Source organism: Python bivittatus, unplaced genomic scaffold (genome assembly GCF_059951505.1).
Source record: "Python bivittatus isolate LINGU-HERP-01145 unplaced genomic scaffold, Pbiv_v1 ctg000580_np1212, whole genome shotgun sequence".
NCBI lineage: Eukaryota > Metazoa > Chordata > Lepidosauria > Squamata > Pythonidae > Python > Python bivittatus.
In genome coordinates this window covers 20736659-20755763 of record NW_028277087.1, presented here as the reverse complement: position 1 = coordinate 20755763, position 19105 = coordinate 20736659, and the positions used below count along the sequence as shown (strand labels likewise).

The 19105-nt window shown below is 38.6% G+C and overlaps 1 protein-coding gene across 2 annotated transcripts in view; it reads right to left on the bottom strand.

Annotated features, from left to right (window-relative positions):
- HIF1A (hypoxia inducible factor 1 subunit alpha) overlaps positions 1 to 19105 on the bottom strand; it is a 54862-nt gene that overhangs the window by 15480 nt on the left and 20277 nt on the right. For both annotated transcript variants that reach the window (XM_007427209.4, XM_088149736.1), the window contains exons 2-6: positions 11492 to 11682; positions 8950 to 9095; positions 6910 to 6994; positions 4513 to 4625; positions 1150 to 1352 (exon numbers count right to left, since the gene is read on the bottom strand). In XM_007427209.4, the coding sequence (XP_007427271.1) occupies positions 1150 to 1352; positions 4513 to 4625; positions 6910 to 6994; positions 8950 to 9095; positions 11492 to 11682 (738 nt within the window). The remainder of the gene's footprint in view (positions 1 to 1149; positions 1353 to 4512; positions 4626 to 6909; positions 6995 to 8949; positions 9096 to 11491; positions 11683 to 19105) is intronic.

The following is a 19105-nucleotide window of genomic DNA, read 5'->3' as shown; positions in this document are numbered from 1 at the left end:
GAAAAAAATCTATCAGCATATAAGTAGTCCTCGACTTACAACCATTCAGTCAGCGACCATTCCAAGTTATGACGTTGCTGAACAAATGGTGGTTATGACTGGTCCTCGGAGTTACGGTCGCCCCAGAACCCCCATAGTCATGTGATCACAATCTGGGTGCTTGGCAACCGTTCATACTTATGACTGGTTGCCAAACACCCTGCAATCACTATTTGCTACCTTCCCTGCTGGCTTCCCCAGAAAATCAACGGGGAAGCCAGCAGGGAAGGTTGCAAGTCTCTGGGGTAAGTCTCCCCCACCTGTGTACCCTCCCCAGCCCCTTTGCGCTCATGCTGCACCAGCCACTTGCACACCCCCACATGCCTTTCCCAATCCGCACCACACCCCCACACCAAACCCATGTGGCATTTCTCACACACCCTCCCCAATCCACATGGTGCCTCTCATGCACCCCCTCACCCCCTCCCATGCACCCCCACACTCCCCCTCACTCCCTCCCTCACCTGGCAGCAGCCACTTACCTGCCTGCTGGCCTGGGACTTGAAACTTCCTGCTGGCTTCCCCATGGACTCTGGTTGTGGAAAGCCGGCAGGAAGTTGCCTTGCCTAATGACTGGGATTCAGTTATTGACGGCAACTGGGACTGTAGGGATTGACATTGCTAAATGATGCAGTCGTCCTTTACAACTGGATTGCTTAGCGATGGAAATTCCAGTCCCAATTGTTGTCGTAAGTCAAGGGCTATCTGTAATAATCCTAATGCAAGTGTTGCTTTACCTTTTATATATGCTATCTAATTAAATACATTGTTTCCATGATTTTGCTTTCAAACATGTACAATTGAAAAAGTTTAAAAATGATTTTTAAAAAAATTATTTTTATCATTTAAAAAGAATTTTGGAAAATGGAAAGCAAACTAGAAAGCATTTTGCATCATCAATGTTCAGAATCAAAAGTTATGAAACTGAAGTTATGAAACTGAAGGATACATATAAATTTACATCATCAATCTTCTTCACCAATTTTAACAAATAAATACGGCACAGTAAAATTGCAGAGTATACAGTTAGCAATCAGATAAGTATTATAATTCACAGGGAACCTATTTGAGAAGGGGGGAGAGCGAGGTACGCATTAGCATTGGCTTTACCTTTCATCACAATAGGAAAATTTCATGTCAAGGCTATGGCGGCTGAGGAACGTTTTACTATCCAATGGGACTTCAATATTTGATGGATGAGGTATAGGCTCACAAATTAATACCAAACATGTCATGGGAGGCTTTTTATAACCGCACACAGTCTGATTGTTGCAATTCTCATAAACACGAATGTGACCTGTACAATGAAGTACCTGGGTGTTGAAAAGAAAGAAATATATTTTGTTTATTTTTTAAAAAATTGGCTGAACAGTAAGGTGAACAAATATCCTACCAGATGGACTTATGGAACAGTTTAAAAAAAATCCTGAGAAAGCCCTGACCTTGTACTTAACCATAGAAGCAAGCTCAAGCACCATTTATTCACATACAAAGCCATTCCTTTAAATGGCAGTTGAATCGGGGATTAGTTCCGGAAAAAGTAGCCAAAAGGAGCTTGCTTCTCAGTACAGCCAATGCAGCAGCCCTGCTTCTCATCATTTCTGGACCTACATCTGCATCATTAGTCTGCAGGACAGAAGGGATGACTGTTTCATCTTCAAATATTAAACAATACTTAGCTTACAGCCTTAGTGAAATTAACCATTATGTCCACCAGCAGTAGCAAGTAGGTTTCACTGAAATCAAATTATTTAAAACAAATGCCAAAATAAAGTTCAGAGCTAAACCAAAGTTTAGCCAAAGTTTTGGTTTGGTTGCCTAATTAGTGCCCAGAGAACTCAAATCAACAGAAAAAGATCCATATTGCTCCAGTTTTCTCCCTTGAAATGGTCCCTGAGTAGAGATATGATTGATCAATTATTACTGGGAGGAAAACTATTTTTGGGGGGTTGTGGTTTGTAGTATGCATAAAGCATACCAGTATCTATGAACTATTTTATCCCAAGTTAATTAATTTGTTAATGAGATTTGTCTACCACCTGAAACCTAACAGATTCAAGGTGGCTAATCAATATTATAATTAATTAAAACAGCAAATCCCAAAATCTATTTCCCCAAATTAGTACTAAAATTAATGAGCTAAAATTTGTTTGGTATGGTGCCAATGGTTATAATTAATTCTCAAATGTCTTTGGGAAGAGCCAGGTTTTCATCTACTTCTGAAAGGCCATGAGGGTGGGGGCCATTCTTGCTTCAGGGAACAAGCTAGAGGGGAGCTGTTACAGAGAACACCTGCTTTGGCCCCCCCTCACCATACCTCCTAGTAGCTAGGAACCCTTAGCAGATGCTTCTTATCTGTGCAGGTAGAATGTGCAGAAACTATTGGGGAAAGGTAGAGTCTAAGATATCCAGGCCCTGAGCCATATGGTACTTTATATGCAGTGACAAGCAGCTTGAATTGCACTCGTAAACCTACTAGTAACCAGTGCAGCTCCCACAGCTGAAATGTAACACGGTAATACAATCACTACTAAGCATGCAGCAGAGGTGCAACATGGCAGTATCTTCACTGATCACTAAGTTCGGGACTACCTGAAGTTTCCAAGTGGTCTTCAAGGGCAGCCCCATGTAGAGAGCATTACAGTAATCTAATATAGGAATGAAAAGGGCATGAACTTTTGTGTTTGGTGCATCCTGTTACAGGTAAGGGTGCAACTGGCACACCAGCTGAAGCTGTACAAAATAATCTAAAAATTGGGATAAAAAAAAAAAACTAAAAAAAATCTAAATCTAAAATCTCCCAGGTAACAGCACAAGACGTCACCTCTGTCATCTCAGTGGATTCTGTCCATCCAGCTTCTAACTCAGAGTGAATGTGAGAGATTTTATCCACGAAATGCTTGGCCAGATGATCACAACTTACACGGACTGGATCTTCCTTTCCATCCTTTCCCAAGGGGTCCAGGACACTCTGAACAGTGCAGTTGGCCAACATTCCGCAGACGCAATAAGGGAGGAAAAGTAATTATGCTTCGCTGCCCTTATCGCCACAGAGTAGGCTCGAATCTGGGCTCTTACTCGTGTCCGGTCACATTCGCTTCTTGTTTTTCACCAGCATCATTCTAGACGTGTCTTCACCTCCTTCATTTCCTGGAGCTCCTCAGTGAATCAAGGAGCTGTGAGGGGTTGATTGGGGGGGGAGGGGGGAGGGAAGGGGGGAAGAGGCTGCTCAGGGGTAATGCTGTCGAGTGCCCTGGCCGCCACCGTATTCCAGAGGTCAACAAGGCGCTCAACAGAGTCGCCCTCCAGATCGCTGGGAAACTCCCCAAGCGTCATCAGGAAACCTTTAATGTAAAACACATAGATTTTTCTCATAGATTTGATACTGTGTCTATCTCTCCATCCCTCAAATTATTTTAATATGCTAAAATATTTGATTTAAGTTCTTGAACAACAAAACAAACCAGTCCCAAAACTTTTATGTACTATTGGGCTTTAAAAAAAATTATTTCACACAATGATGCTATTTTTCAGTGAAACTTCTCATCACTCCTGGCCATCATGGTTGCTTAACTGCTTAAAGATCTTGATGAAAAAGCTACTCCATTTAATCTTTACAGATAACATCAACTATTCTATCTTAACTCAGGCAGGATAAGCACTGGATTGGAACTCTTACCAACTTCAGACTATGTAGGTAGAATGATACAATATGCTTAACAGCTGCAGAAAGTATAATTATATCAGTTAACTATTGCAGCCATGTCTACTATGGTTTTTTTAATCAAGCCCTTGACCATTTTTTTTCTGTAGCCTACATTAATGGTAATACTGTGGGTTACCATCCCCCATATTTCTGTGGCCCAACATGAAAATTGAGGGAGAAAGGGTTTGTTTCAAGTATCATCAGGCTGAACATCTGAAGCAACACAGAACAAATTGCCCCATTTAGTGCCAACACAATTCTAGAATATAAGATGTTTTGTTCTTAACTTAGAGCACTTTAAAATGCCATTATTATCTCAGAACAGGTCAACGCAGCCCAGAGTGGGACTAAAATAAGCTAAAAGTATGAAGCATCCAAACAATGTGAGATGCAAGGGGGCATCTTAATAATACACATGTTCTTCTGATGCTCTTGAAGCATTTACTTATAATGTATTGTTGAAGGCTTTCACGGCCGGCATACGATGGCTGGTGTGGGTCTTCCGGGCTGTGTGGCCGTGTTCTGGAAGTTTTGGTTCCTAACGTTTCGCCAGCACCTGTGACCGGCATCTTCAGAGTGCAGGAGCACAGACAGGAGCTGGGCACAGAGAGAACTGCTCCTGTCTGTGCTCCTGCACTCTGAAGATGCCGGTCACAGGTGCTGGTGAAACGTTAGGAAACAAAACTTCCAGAACATGGCCACACAGCCCGGAAGACCCACACCAGCCATTTACTTATACATTTCTTTCAGAGAGTATGGGCAATTACCTTCCACGTGGCTGATTTTATATTCACAGTTCTTCCTCTACTAGTCAGCGTACATTTCATTCTGAGGAAAAAACTCCGTTCTGTATTCTGTTCCTTTCCCTTTTTAACAGGACCTAATGTAAAAGTAATGAAATGTGAATGACAGTTATCACCTGTATACAATGCTGAATGACAACAACTGAAATACAGAAACAGATAATACACTAGAAAATGCTGTAAGGTTTAATTTGCATTCATTTTCACCTATGAACCTCTTTGACACAAGAAACAGTGATTGTATTTGCACAGAACTACTTATTACTTTCTAGCCTTTCCCATTAATCATGTCCCTACTGCTACTGGTTTAGACTGGATTGGGTGATGTGAGATTAGAGTGTTGGGAGGAAAGCAGCAGTTTAGCACACAGCCAGTCCAAGAATAATGCTTGCAACTGCATGCCTCTATATACCTAGTAACGTACTGTTTTGTTTTTAAATGCTTTGCTATGGGACAACTACAGATCATGTATATTGTTGCATATGTTGCATACATAAAAGATCAGGGTGGGAAAAAGGAATTGGGGCTCAAAGCCTACTCTACCATCACACCAAAAGAATCTTTAGAGAAGGGCGTACTCATGAATTGTGTCAAAATTTCTACTTAATACAAAGTATTCAAGTCAAGTTTCTTTATCTCAGACATCAACCAGCAAAACCCAAAGTGTTTTATACAGGTAGTCCTCGCTTAACAACCATTCATTTAGTGACCTTTTGAAGTTACAATGGTGCTAAAGTGACTTATGACTGGTCCTTGCACTTATGACCATTGCAGTGTCCCCATGGTCACGTGATCAAAATTCAGACCCTTGGCAGCCAGCTCACACTTACGACAGCTACAGTGTTCCAGGGACATGTGATTGCCATTTGTGACCTTCTCATGGGGCTTCCAAAAAGCAAAGTCAATGGGGCAAGCTGGATTCGCTGAATGACTGCATGATTCACTTAACAACTGTGGTGATTTGCTTAATGACCACTGCAAAAAAGGTCATAAAATTGGGTCTGATTTGCTTAACAACTGCCCGGCTTAACAACCAATTTTCCGGTCCCTATTGTGGTCATTAAGCGAGGACTACCTGTACTTTAATTTTTAATCCCAACTCAGAATTCCACCTACAATAACCACCTCAAGATAGAAGTTATAATTTACACAAATTTAAAATTTCATAGATTGTATTTGAGGAGGGGATTTGTTACAAATTAATTAACATAATTTATTGCTTAACAACATTAATCAAGCACATACTTAAGGAGTATGTGGCCTCAAAGCAAAACCCTGAATGAGTCTCTCTTGTTGAGTTTCTTGGTATTCTCTGCATTTGCTTTTTTCTTTCAGATGTTTCATTACCAGGCTAGATATCATCACCATCACACCTGAGGGAGTAAGGTTTGTTGGCTGTTTATATACAGTAACTTCTCCTACCAGCATTGATTGGATACAGTATTATTTGTTTCTTGATTGCCCTTTGAATGGGATAATATTTCTTCCTTGATTGTTCCTGTTTATCTGCTGCTGGTTGCTACTTATCTAGGTGCTGTTTAATGACGATGAAGGATGTGCTTGGGCTGTTTGCTCCTTCCCTTAACCTTTGGTCACTTTCTTTTTTGAATGGTTTATAATGGAGCTTATCTCAATCTATCTGTAAATGGCTGATCTGCCAGAGTGCCAAACTTCTAGAATTCTCTTGCATTTTTGTACCAGGCTTAATCTAAAATCCATAGTTTCCCAATCGAAGTTGTGTTTGAACTTGCCAGTGTGTTGTGAAATTAAAGCATTTTTATCATGTCTTCCGACTGCCAACTGATGCCAATTAAAGCCAATCTCGTACCTTAAGTAGTGTTTTTCACAGTCCTTGCATTGTATGCTGTAAATGACTCCTGTTTGGCTTCACTGGTTGTTGGGTTTGCTTAGGATGTTTTGGATACATTTTGTTGATTTATGGACTACAATTATGTCAAGCAGTTGTAGTAACCTGCTGATAGTTTCTGAGATGTTTTTGACCTATGGCAAGGTTATCCTTTTCAGGGGTTGTGCAGGTTGTGTTGTGATTGTGTTGGTAGACACTATAGACTATCTATAAAACAAATTCCAAAGCAATAGATACCCATGCAACTTCATCAAGAAGTATCTAGCACCAGACAAACAGGAGCAATGAAGGAAGAAACAATAGTCTAATCAGAGCCAATAGGACAAGCAACCATATATAAACAGCTAGCAAATTTCACTCCCCCATGCACTGAAGTTACCCAGCCTGATAATGAAATGTCGGCAAGAAGAAAAACAAGCTCAGAGAACACTAATAACCCAGCAATTCAACCTTAAGTTGAATACATATATTCTCCACTATCTTTTCTCTCTTACCATTTCTATGGATGAGCATTTCTCTCAACTCTTCATGATCACACGGATGAGTGAAATCAAACACACTGTGTCCTGTCAATTCAAACTGCCAAAAAAAAAAAAAAAAAAGCTCCATTTACCATAGTACATTTACAACAGAAAAAACACTGGTTATAATCCTAGTTCACTACCTTGTTCAAAGTCATTAGGAATTCTCTATGCCAATGATGCAGCCACACTCTCTCTAACTCAGGCTGACCTCAGAAGAAATCTACAAGCCCTAGCAGATTACCATAGGGAAAAAGACTCACAATAAACTATTCTAAATCCAAAGTGATGGAATTCTTGAAGGGATTGAGACACCACAACACTAATGGAAGATAAACAATAATCTCGTAGACCAGTTTTCATCCTTCAAATATTATGGCATAGTGTTCCAACCTTCAGGAATCTGGCACAAACAAATTACATCTATTTCTGATAAGGCTAACAACATATCGGGCTTCTTTTATACAGGAGGCAAGAACATACTTGTAGCCATAAAACTCTTTAATGCTAAATCTATTTCTCAGATGTTATATGGCTCCCAGATGTGTGCATACAATAACTTAAAGCCCTAAAATATAATACACTCCAGATTCCTAAGAGCACTATTCTGAGAACCTTGCTGCATCTTGGATGCAGCACCCCATTTAGGAACTGGGAAGATCTCACTAAAATCCAGGGCTCAAACATGCTGGTTGTATTTGTGACTTAAGCTTCACCTGTCTAGTGACTCCCTGTTTGGCAAAATCTTCTTACTAAATTTTCTTCTTCCTGGAAAGCAAAAATCCAAAGTGATTTACACCAGTGTGGTTTCTCAGGTACAGAGCTCCTGGCCATGGAGTTACCAAGAGCTAGAGCTGCAATCTGGCAGTGAGTGTTTGGCACAGCTCGCCAGGTACAGCAGGGCAAATTAAGTCATCAACACTGGCAACATATACATAGGAACATTTTCATGCCAGCAACTTATTTATTCAATATTACCTACCTAAAGCACTCGAGAATTTTTTTCCTTAGCCTGCTTTAGTATCTTGCACTCTACCATTTTGGAGGGAAGGTATAATACTACCCATTTTGCAGAGCAAACCTAGAGGAACCTGAAACTTTAACACTTTTATTTCTTAAATGTGCTTTCTACAGAAATGTAGGCCTGTTGTTATAACTCTACTTATTTATAGTAGTCTCCCCAGTTCTGAGAATGATTTCATTTGCTTCTTACTGTTAGATAGGAACCCTAATATCTTTAGGAGCACCACAAAATTTCTTTCAGCTGCCATTACCCTACACAGGAAGCTTTTAACCTTTAGGACCCCACTAAAATACAATTCCATTTTTAAAAAATATATTTCATGTTTTGTGTCCTCTGTTGAATTTCACTGGTTACTATCCTAACATGATACATACACACACGCAGATACATAGTTGCTTAGCAGCTTGGTACTTATAAAGTAAGCATTTTAGTTTCTTATTCACATAGTAGTTTTATAATCCATTTAATTAGTTTTAGTAGTTAGTATTTAGATTCCTTAGTATTTTACTATCTGCATTTATAGCACTACAGTGAATAATTTTATTTACTTCTACTGATTTTAGAAAATGTCAATGCTTCTTAATTTGAAAGTTGCAACCTCTTGTAATAGTCACACAAAATGCTGGCTGACTGTAATAAAGTTAATATGGGCGGCATACAAATTTAATAATAAATAAAATAAATAAAAATAAAAATAAAAATAAATAAAATAGTTTTTATCATCTGTGAGTGTCATTGCAGTTTATTGGCCTAGGTATTGGGCTATGACCAGGTTGACCAGGTTCAAATCCACCGTCAGCCATGGAAGCTGATTAAGCAACTTCAGGCTAGTCATTTTCTCACAGGGTTGTTGCAGTGAGAAAAAAACTAAAGGCAGGAGGGCTATGCACACAGTTTTGAGCTCCTAGAGGAATGGTTAGAAATATAACCAATAAAAGAATAGAAATAAACCATAGTAAACACAGTCAAAAGAATGGTTGATTTCATACCTGAGTGAGTCCCATACACTTGTTCACATTTTCAGATGTATAGATCATGTCACCATCTTCAGAGAGAACCATAACAAATCCATCAAGAGCTTTTAAGTAAAAACAATTCAACTGCGTCTCCATTTCAGCTTCTGTCTCTAGGTCATCTAGAAAAATCAGTATGCATTGAATGCCTGCCATCCATCACTTTACAAAACAATGTATCAACTTGCCATAAAATCAAAACCAGATGAAAAGTTGATGCTGATCAAACATCCACGTTGACTGAAGCCACATAGCTGTCACTCTAGGAATTTTTTTAATGCAGTTTCATAATACTCTTTCCTGAAGATTCATCAGGCAGGATTCATATAACAAAAACTTTCAGAGCTGCAATGAAGCTCTGGCTGGAGCATGTAACATCTTTACTCTGTAACCATGCACACATAGTTGCTCAGTGACTATTGGTCCAAGCATATGCTCTCTCTCTAAAAGATGAAAATTACTGTAGATGTGTGAAGCCTTGAAGCCCTGATTGTTCTTTGAGGCCTTGGGGTGAGATGGATGGGACCTGTTGGGTGTGTTTGTTCTTTCTGTTTTGTTTGTATATTGTGCTGGCATCCCATCTTATTTTTGGTTTGTATTGGTTTTTATGTTATTATCTGTGAACCACTCAGAATCAGCTCGGATCAGACAGCATATAAATGGAATTAAATAAAGTACCAGTAACTTGGAGCTTCAGAAAGAGAGAAACACCTTTAATTAAGTCCAGACCCAGAACAATCTATTTTACTTTCCTCTAAACCAGTTTCTCAACCTTGGCAACTTTAAGATGTATGGACTTCAATTCCCAGAATTTCCCAGCCAGCTTGCTAGCTGGGAAATTCTGGGAGTTGAAGTCCACACATCTTAAAGTTGCCAAGGTTGAGAAACACTGCTGTAAACATTACAGATCTAGTAGTGAGCATGCTGTCCTTGATACCAGCTTTTAAAAAGTTTGGCTTGCTTAGGTATGAGTAATACTTTCAGAATAACAAGAAGAAACAGCAGATTTGGATGCTAAGTCACCAACTGTAAAAGAAGATTTACAGTGGTACCTCGGGTTACGAATGCCTCTGTTAACGAACTTTTCGGGTTACGACCAGCTCCGGCCGCAAAAATTTACCTCGATTTGTGAACTCCCCCTCGGGGAGGATACACGTCCATTTTCCCTCCCGTGACACGGTCCGTGGCCATTTTCCCGCCCCTGACACGTGGTCCGCGGCCATTTTCTGCCCCTGACACGTGGTCCGCGGCCATTTTTCCGCCCCTGACACGTGGTCGTAGGGAGGGGGACTCTCCCTCCAACCAATAGCTGCCTCCCTGTCCTCCACACCAGAACGGATTAACGGTAATTACATTGAACCTTATGGGGAAATTTCCTTCAGGTTGTGACCAATTCGGGGTGCGACCAGAGTCACGGAACAAATTAAATTCGTAACCCGAGGTTCCACTGTATAGTACATTTGTATCTCCTGCTTTTCCTTCAGGGACTCAAGAAACTGTATATGGCACTTTCAGATAGCCTCCCATCTGACCAAATCTAGACCAGCAAAGTTTAGACATCATGTGTCTTAAAACCATACTTGTGCCTTTTCTTGTCTCTCAGGAAATTTTTCAAATTTTACTACTTTTGTCCTGGACATCACAAAATTAACTGTCACTAGCCTCCCTCTCCTACCCTTTCCACAGAAAGGGAGTGTGTCTGTTGGGCTTTGCTGTCTAAATAACATCATGACTTTCAAGAAGCAAACACTAAGATTTCTCTGGCTTTTCTTATCTTTCCTCTTGGAAATGTTGAATAAATTTAAGGAATGTAGCCTGTTGGACTCTACAGCCTAATAGAAAACCCTCTGTTTTTAGGTAGCAAAATTCATTCTTTGCTCATCACCCAGGTTTTTCCTGAGTAAACAACTGGAAAGAGGGATAGAATTCTCTTTCTGCCCAAATGTATTGCAGGGTACACAACAGTTTGCTCCTGTACCAAAGTTTTTCAGCTTCAATCTTCATCCAACTATTGAGCTTCAAAGTCTGGAGGAAGCATGACTGTTCATCAATGCTAGAACCACACTTGTCATGGTGAACAGTTTTAGTGAAGCCTTCAATCAAGTAGTAAATGCTAATAATGTATATGAAATTTGCTCTTAAAGCAAATTTTTGCATAACGTAAATATGGTTGTGCACAATGAGAATAAAAATAGAGGGAGATTAAAAATGTTCCAAGAGATATGACTTTTACTATACATTCTAGAGTTTTGTGCATCCAATCTTCAATACCAGCAAGTCCCTTCCCTTGAAGCAGTAACAGTATCAGAAACAATGGGTAAACAGCTTCTGAAATGAAAAATAAGGCCCTTGGCTTTCTCCTTCTAATGCTAAGAAATGACTTCTTGAGATTGGGGAGATAGATAGAAGCTGCTGGGAAGTGATGTAGTTTCATATCATAGTACCATAGATAGCTAAGTATTTATTCACCAGCTATTGAAAAACTGTGTTTTCATCCATCTGCAAGAACAATACTTACCTGCATCAAGCAGCTTCCTCATGCGCAGATAGCTGATTGTAAGCCTCATAACAGAGGCTTTATCAAGATGTGCGCTCACATGATGGGGAAGAGGCAACTGGTGAGCAAGTTCATAGAACACCTCTGATTCCTTACTCCTCCGACACCTGGCAGCATCTCTAGATTTCTCTTTTCTACGTTCTGAGCTAATCCTACAAAAATAAACACAATATCCAAATCCGTATGAATGACTGAAAAATATTATGTATCAATTGACTGAAAATTAGCTTTCAGAGTACTTAATCAAGATTCACAAATCAATACTTCTAGCAAATGCACATTTCTGTATCTATTCATCTTCATGCCCTTACACTCCACACAAATTAATTATAGCATCAACCACCAAAATCTATCAATGATTTGTGATTTAAAGAAAACAAGTTAAACCCTGAAATATTAAAACCAGCAACAAAAAACTTATTCTCAAATGTGCATTTTTAGAAAGCCATGAAAAAGGTCATTCCACCCAGTTAATAAGAGTGTGTGTTCCAGAGAGTTGAGTTAGTTACAGAGAAGACCCAATAAGCTCACTGTAATGAGAAAAGAATCTTATCAGATTACTTCGGTAAGCAGGGTGATCCAAACCACACAGAATTTTAAAGATAATAACAAATACTTTCTGTACTAATTAAAGTTTCTAAATACAAGGCAGTCCCTTGTAGAACCCTTTTTTTGTAGTCAAACCTTGAGGTTACCAGTAGCACTGATAGTATCATTTTCTTCCAGCAAGTGATAAGATTTGGCCTATAAAAACTGAAAGTGATGTAAAGGCTCTTGGCTGTAATTTCAATCTAGGAAATTAGAGTGTGATCAAGATTCAAAGCATCCATAAATCATGCACCAATTCCTTCTGGAAGACTGTAATCTCATTCATAACTGGGACTCTACCACATTCCCTGGAATTGTAATTCACTACAATAAGCACCTATGTCTTGTCTGGATTTAATTTTAAATTATCCTTCACTCAACTCACTACCATCTGCAGGCAGGAAAGTATATACACTGAATACTCATATGCAGTCTCTTAATAAGTAACTGAGCACAAAAATGAAGCTTACACAATCCTTGAAGTATTGTTTTCCATCAACAGTATATTGTAACATTTCTCTTTTGATCTTACATACAACAATTCAAAATTCAGGCTAGTTGTTTTCCTCTGTATCCAAGTCCATCGTCTATGAAAGGATCATTTCAGTCAATTCTCTTTGATTTCTGAGGAAACTGTCAAACTACTATAAATAGCCTCCTGAGTCTGGAGCCTGTAAGCAACTGGATCGGGAGAAACAAGCTGAAACTAAACCTTGGCAAGATAGAGATGCTGTTTGTGAATATTTTGATTAACCTAATGGTTGTTCTAGGGCGGTTACACTCCCTCTGAAGGAGCTGGTTCATGACAGAGATCTTCCTGGACTTGCAGTTCCTACTTAAATAGTAGGCAGAGGCTGGGACAGAAGGATCTTCACCCACCTTTGGCTGATATGCCAGTTATGTCTCTACAGAATAGCTTTAGTGATATAATTCATGTCCTGATCACCACATAACTGGATTACTGCAACACACATTATGTGGGACTACCTTTGAAGAAAACTCAGAAGCTCAGCTGGTATAGAATGCAATACCCAAACTCCTAATGGAGAAATTCATTAAAACACAGTTATCTTCATCTTATGTAGGCTACTAGACCTAATTCAAACTTGTATTTTTTATCTATAAAGACCTATAAAATGTAGTAACAGGATATATCAGCCTCACCCAAAAATGACTGCATTTATCCAGTCTAATCCTCAAGAGAGGACATGCTGAAGCTCCCACCTCCACATTTAATAAGAAGGGTATGAACCAGAAGATAGGCCCTTTTATAGCAACCCCCACATTGTGAAATGTGTTGCCTCCAGAAATACATACAGACCCTAACCTTCTGACATTTTGGAAGGCACTTAAGGCTATTCTTCTTAATCAGACCTTTAGCCCAAGGTTTTGAGAAACTATCTAGGTCTTTTTTAAATGCTTATGTTCTTTTTTTGAATTCTTGTTTTGTACACTATCCAGAATTTGAAGACTGGGGCAGCATATAAACATTGCTGAATAAATAAATAAAAAAGCACAGCACAGCACAGCACAGCATAGCAATAGCAATGCAGAATACCAAAATCTCCTGGGCACTTGATGTGTTGGTGCCTAAACACCACCTGTCCATAAGAAGCTCATAGCATGTTGGGGTTTTCTGGAACTCATAGTGAACTCTGGTTTAGGGAATGGCTGCAGTCAAGGAAGCATAACTCCTGCCAGCACCCAGTTTCTATCTGAGCTCCATTTTGAGCTATTTGCAGTATTCTGCATGAAGAAGACTGCTTAGATTTCTATTAGATTTGAAATCAATTCAAGCAATACCATACTAAGGGTGTTCAACTCATAAACTAATCCTTCAATTAAACAAACCCTTCAATTAAACAATGTCATATATCTGAGCCTAGGAAGCATGCCATCTGCATCATGGTGCCTGCCTTCTGAAATGACATCCCCCTGGAGATCTGTATGGCTCCCAATCTGCAGTTGTTCCAAAAGTCTGGTTTTCTTTTTCTGGTATACTGTATTGGATTTGTTTTCTCCAGGTGTACATGTTTGTTTTTCTTTTCATTTTATGGTTCTTACGTTTAAAATGTAAGCCATCCAGAGTCATCTGGGAATGGGATGGCCTCTAAATCCAAATAAATAAATAAATAAATAATCTAATAACAATTATTTAAGCCAATTGCCCAATTTGTCCCCTGAGGAAGTAGATAAGGTTCATGGCACTTCTTGTACTGAACCCCTCCTTAGGTTGATTTATAAGGCCTTTAAATACTTTGTGCTGCCAGTGATCACTGAGATCATTAATATTTTATTTATGTAGGTGACGTTCCCTGCTCACTTAAAGGAAATCGTGGTAAGGCTCTTGCTTAAGGAACTGAGCCTGAGCAATCTTAATGATTATTGGCCAAGGTCCAGTTTCCCATATTTAGCCAACCATATATTAATTCTTTTTCAGACTAGGTACAGACCTAGATTTGGCACAGAAATAGCTGTAGTCACCCTAATGGATTGTCTATAGTGGGAGAAATGGGGAATGCAGCCCCATTAATATCTCTCACTTTCTCATCAGCTTTTGATATCACTGAGTATGGTATCTCGTTGGAGGGTTTGAAGAAGCTGGGATTGGAGGTGCTATGAAGGTTCTGCCATTTTCTACTAATTGACAAGAAAACAAATGAACTTAATAAATAATATCAACTTTTTAAATTGTGAGCCGCCCAGAGTCACCCATTGGGGGAGATGGGCTGCATACAAATTTAATAAAATAAACAAACTTCATTAAATTACTTTAACTTCATATATAAATGGATTACCTGCTTAGGCACCTCAACTGATACTTCCAAAACCTCTAACAGATGTGATACTTCAGAAGCAGCAATAGCATAAGGACAAAATTGTTCAAATAACCAAATAAACTTGAATTAACAGTCAAGAAGCACTCAGAGGTAAATCAAACTATTTTTTAAATTGTATAAATGGTTAAAAAAAAACCTGCTTCATCAGAACTGAACTGGTCCCAAGTAAAAATATTATGAGACTTCCAATTTATCTCCCAAAACCAGCCCAGGTTCACATAAAGGCACTCAAATCCAGGTACCATTCAGCAGACCTTCTGGTCACTGCCCTTCTGTCACAGACTATTATTGCAACCATCTCCCCAACTTTCCTTCCCCACTTTGTTCTCACACCCCAGAAAAGACACAGATGATCAAGTCCTGTTCTTCCTTCTGTTTTCCAAGCCTGGCTCAAGTTCCATCTGAGACCTCAAGAGACCTGTGGTGCTATTTCATTCTCTGCTATCCTACTGCTCTTGCTTGCTGTCTTTACACTTAGCATAAGCAGTGATACCAATAGAGGCAAATATGTTACCTAGCCGGGTAATGAAACGTTTGCAAGAAAAGAACCAAGCTCAGAGAACCCCAAGGACTCCATACCATAAGTAGTGATCTCTGCTATCCTTCTTTACCCTCCTAGATCTTCTAAATGCCAGTACTGCTTCTCTTCAAAGGTCCTTGTGCTAATTCATCCCAAGCCAATGTTTTTCCTCTGCTGCTTGAGTAGAAATGAAGGCTGCCACATTGCTCCTTTGACCCTGTCAGCTGCAGCACTGAAGGGAAGCATGTTTGCCTTTTCTTAGATTCTTCTATGCTTGCCTCAGACTTCATTTAACTGCCTTTCTTGTCTTGAGATCCTTTTTTTCCTTCTTCTTTATAAATTTTTTGCTTTTCAATTCAATTGGTATTTCTGTTGATTCCTTCAATGGTTCTTTTACTTTTATTGCTTTGTCTCTTTTTTATTTCAATAACACTTAACAAGCTGAGTATTTTACCATCAGATTAACTCTGACCTCCAGGTCTTTTTCAAGCAGTCTCTCAGGGCACTTCCACATGGGACAGTTTCTGCTCTGTAATCCTTCCTATTATGTGGCCCAGGGGAAAAAAAATCAAAAGTGTACTAATATGATAAAATCATCTGGAGAGGCCAGGAAAGGAGTTAAGACACAACCCACCACACTGGCCAATGTGATGGAGTACAGTATAAATTTGATGGAGTACTAGTATTTTAGTTGCTAACACTTCAAATTCACTAGGAAGAATGAAAGAATGTCCAGGGTTTGGACGGTCAAAAATGCAACATATTTAAGAAATAATTACTGATCACCTACATGCATTATATTCTTTTGAAAATTACTGAAAAATTTCCAGTATTTTGCAACACTTAACCTACAGTCACTGACAGGTAAGTTTACTTCATTATGTAAAGAGATTTTTTTTTTAAGTCTTGAAATCAACAATGTTAAGTCTCCAAGACACTGAAATAAATACCTTTTGCTGCTATTGTACTGCTTATCCCAAGCCTAAGAGGAAAAGAACACAGCAGACCTTGAGACGCTTACTACTAGCCATTCTATAGACTTTAACTAATCTATAGCAAGGATTTATAGATGAAGAGTGAATTAAGAGTCTGATTAAAGCCACTATCGGTTGTTCAACAGAATTTGTGATCAAAATATCCAATCTGTTCTACTATATTTATTTTTAAAATAATCACCCAAATCCAGGCATTACTTTTTTTCAGGAAACATAGCCTGCTGACAATTTTAAGAACTAGATATTGACATAAATGTTTTAGATACAATCAGCAGGAAATCTAAAAACAAAAACTATTTTCAACTTTTCTTTCCATATGTAGGGCTAATGTATTAGCTGGATATTTTCAAACACTCTTAAACACTTTATTGTTCTATGTGTTGATGTATGTGATTATAAACCATGTTGAAATTAACTTACACAGTGTGGCATTTATGTTTTTGAATCCATTATTAGCCTCCATTTGTGGCCTCAATCAGTTTTAAGTGAATTTAGAAAGCAAACAAAGGAGTTTGCAGTTGAAAACTCCTTTTCAACATGCAGTTGAAATGAAATGTTAAATGTTAATTTAACTAAAAATATATTATCCATATTCTTAAAAAAGAGTTTTGATTCATTTTTAATAAGTATTTTAAATACCTTCTGTCTTCTACAACAGTTGTTGAATAACACTATTAAACAATATATACAACATGTCTTCTATTAACAATAAAGGTATTTGCTTGGTTGGATAAATAAAACTGATCTTAATCTCTGGAGGGACTAGTCCATGACGTTTCCAATGCAACTTCAGATACTTCTGACGTATACCATGTCAGAGGTATCTGAAGCTGCACTGGACCACTGCTCCATTGTAAAAGTAGTCAGTTCCACTGCATTGGACCTCTGTTCCATTGTGAAAATACTCAATTCAGGACTAAAAACATTACAAACAATACTAAGGGAGAGTGAGAGTATCTAGAATTGCTATCTAAAATAGTAAAAGATGTTCTGTTTGTGTGTGATTGTGTGTGTTCACATACCACACTAAATCATAAGTAATTCAGGCTTCATATTTACTGTGAACTTACCCACAGAGGTTTATAAACTATGATTTATGGTTTAACTTGTGTGAACCAATTTATTCAACCATGATTAAGCATATACTCAATTTTATTGAGAATTGTGAAATGGGTGTAAATGTACAGAATTAGCTCTTCTCAGGAAACAGTGTTTCAGGGTTGTTCTGGTTATGGACATCTGTAAAAATCAGAAGTTCTGAGCAAGTTCTATCAACTGCCTGAAAAAGTTTAATAAAAGAAGCCTCAGATAGTTTTGTTCCAAGAACACTTCCTCTATTTGCTTGCCAGCTTCCCATTTATTGTATTGCAACCACTTCTAACTCATAGATGATTTACATTAAAAAGAAACAGGAGCTTTTAGATAAAAGGCTAAAAAGGCTAATTCTTTTTACAGGCAAGTGAGTTCTCTTTCCCTTAAGAAGGTGATCAAGTCCAGGGGAAATAAGTAGAGAGAAAATGTAGAAAGGGAGGTTGCAAGCTATCCAACTTTTTATTGAATAGGTTATTAAATGCCCTCTATGTTTCTAGTAAGCAATTGCAGACATGCCAATTCTTCTTGACCTCTCAATGTCTTTTGATACTGCAGTATAATCCTTGGTATTTTGATGGAATGGAAGTAAGCAAAGACACAGTGATTTCTTCTTCCCTTCAGAGTTCATTTCAGAAATAAGCATGGGGAGTTTCTGTACAACTCAAGGCACTGGTACTCCATCTTGATCTTCATAATTTTTAACAGAAAGCTGCCAGTTGAAGTAATCAGGAAGGCTGGAGTGAAGTAACACCAATCTATGAACAACATTAACTCTCTCACTGTATCATGTGAGTCAGGCAATGCTATGCAAGAATTGCATGGATGTCTGGACAAAGACTGAGAAAAAGTCAAAATTAAATCTTCAGAAAAGGGTTTTATACATTTTTTTTTAAGCACTACATTTTGGTCTATCAACTTCTAAATGTTCAAGATGTTGGAGCACAAATCCTTGAAAGGAGCATATCTCCTTGAACCAACCTGCCTTCACCCCTCTACCAGGAAAGCTTCTGTGGAAAAAAAGGCAGGTAACTTTCTGTATGGTAGCAATATGTCTACAGAATAACCTTCTTACTGAACTTCTACTGCCACTGCCACTACTATCACTTCAGCATCAGTTTAAAACCACACCTTAACTGAACTTGAAAATTAGGCAGCATCAAACCCAGTTACCACTTGAATGGGAGACCACTAGCAATTCCAAGGTTGTAGGTTAGACTGGGAAGTTAAAACAAACACGATGTATCACTTCCATAATGTTGCTCAGAAAATTACACAGACATGTCATCATCAAGAATCAAACTCAACTGATCAATTTACTTTTTATATCTGTATTATATTGCAACAAATTTTGTTTTTCATGCAGATTGCAAACTACCATGATACTCTCCGACAAGAGTTGGACTTGGCAACCTTTTTAGGTGTCAGGTAGCAACACATAATCTCATAGCCGCCCAGAGTCACCCGTTGGGGGGAGACAGGCGGCATACAAATTTAATAATAAATAAATAAATATAATTGGGAAGGTACCAGTGTCATTCTC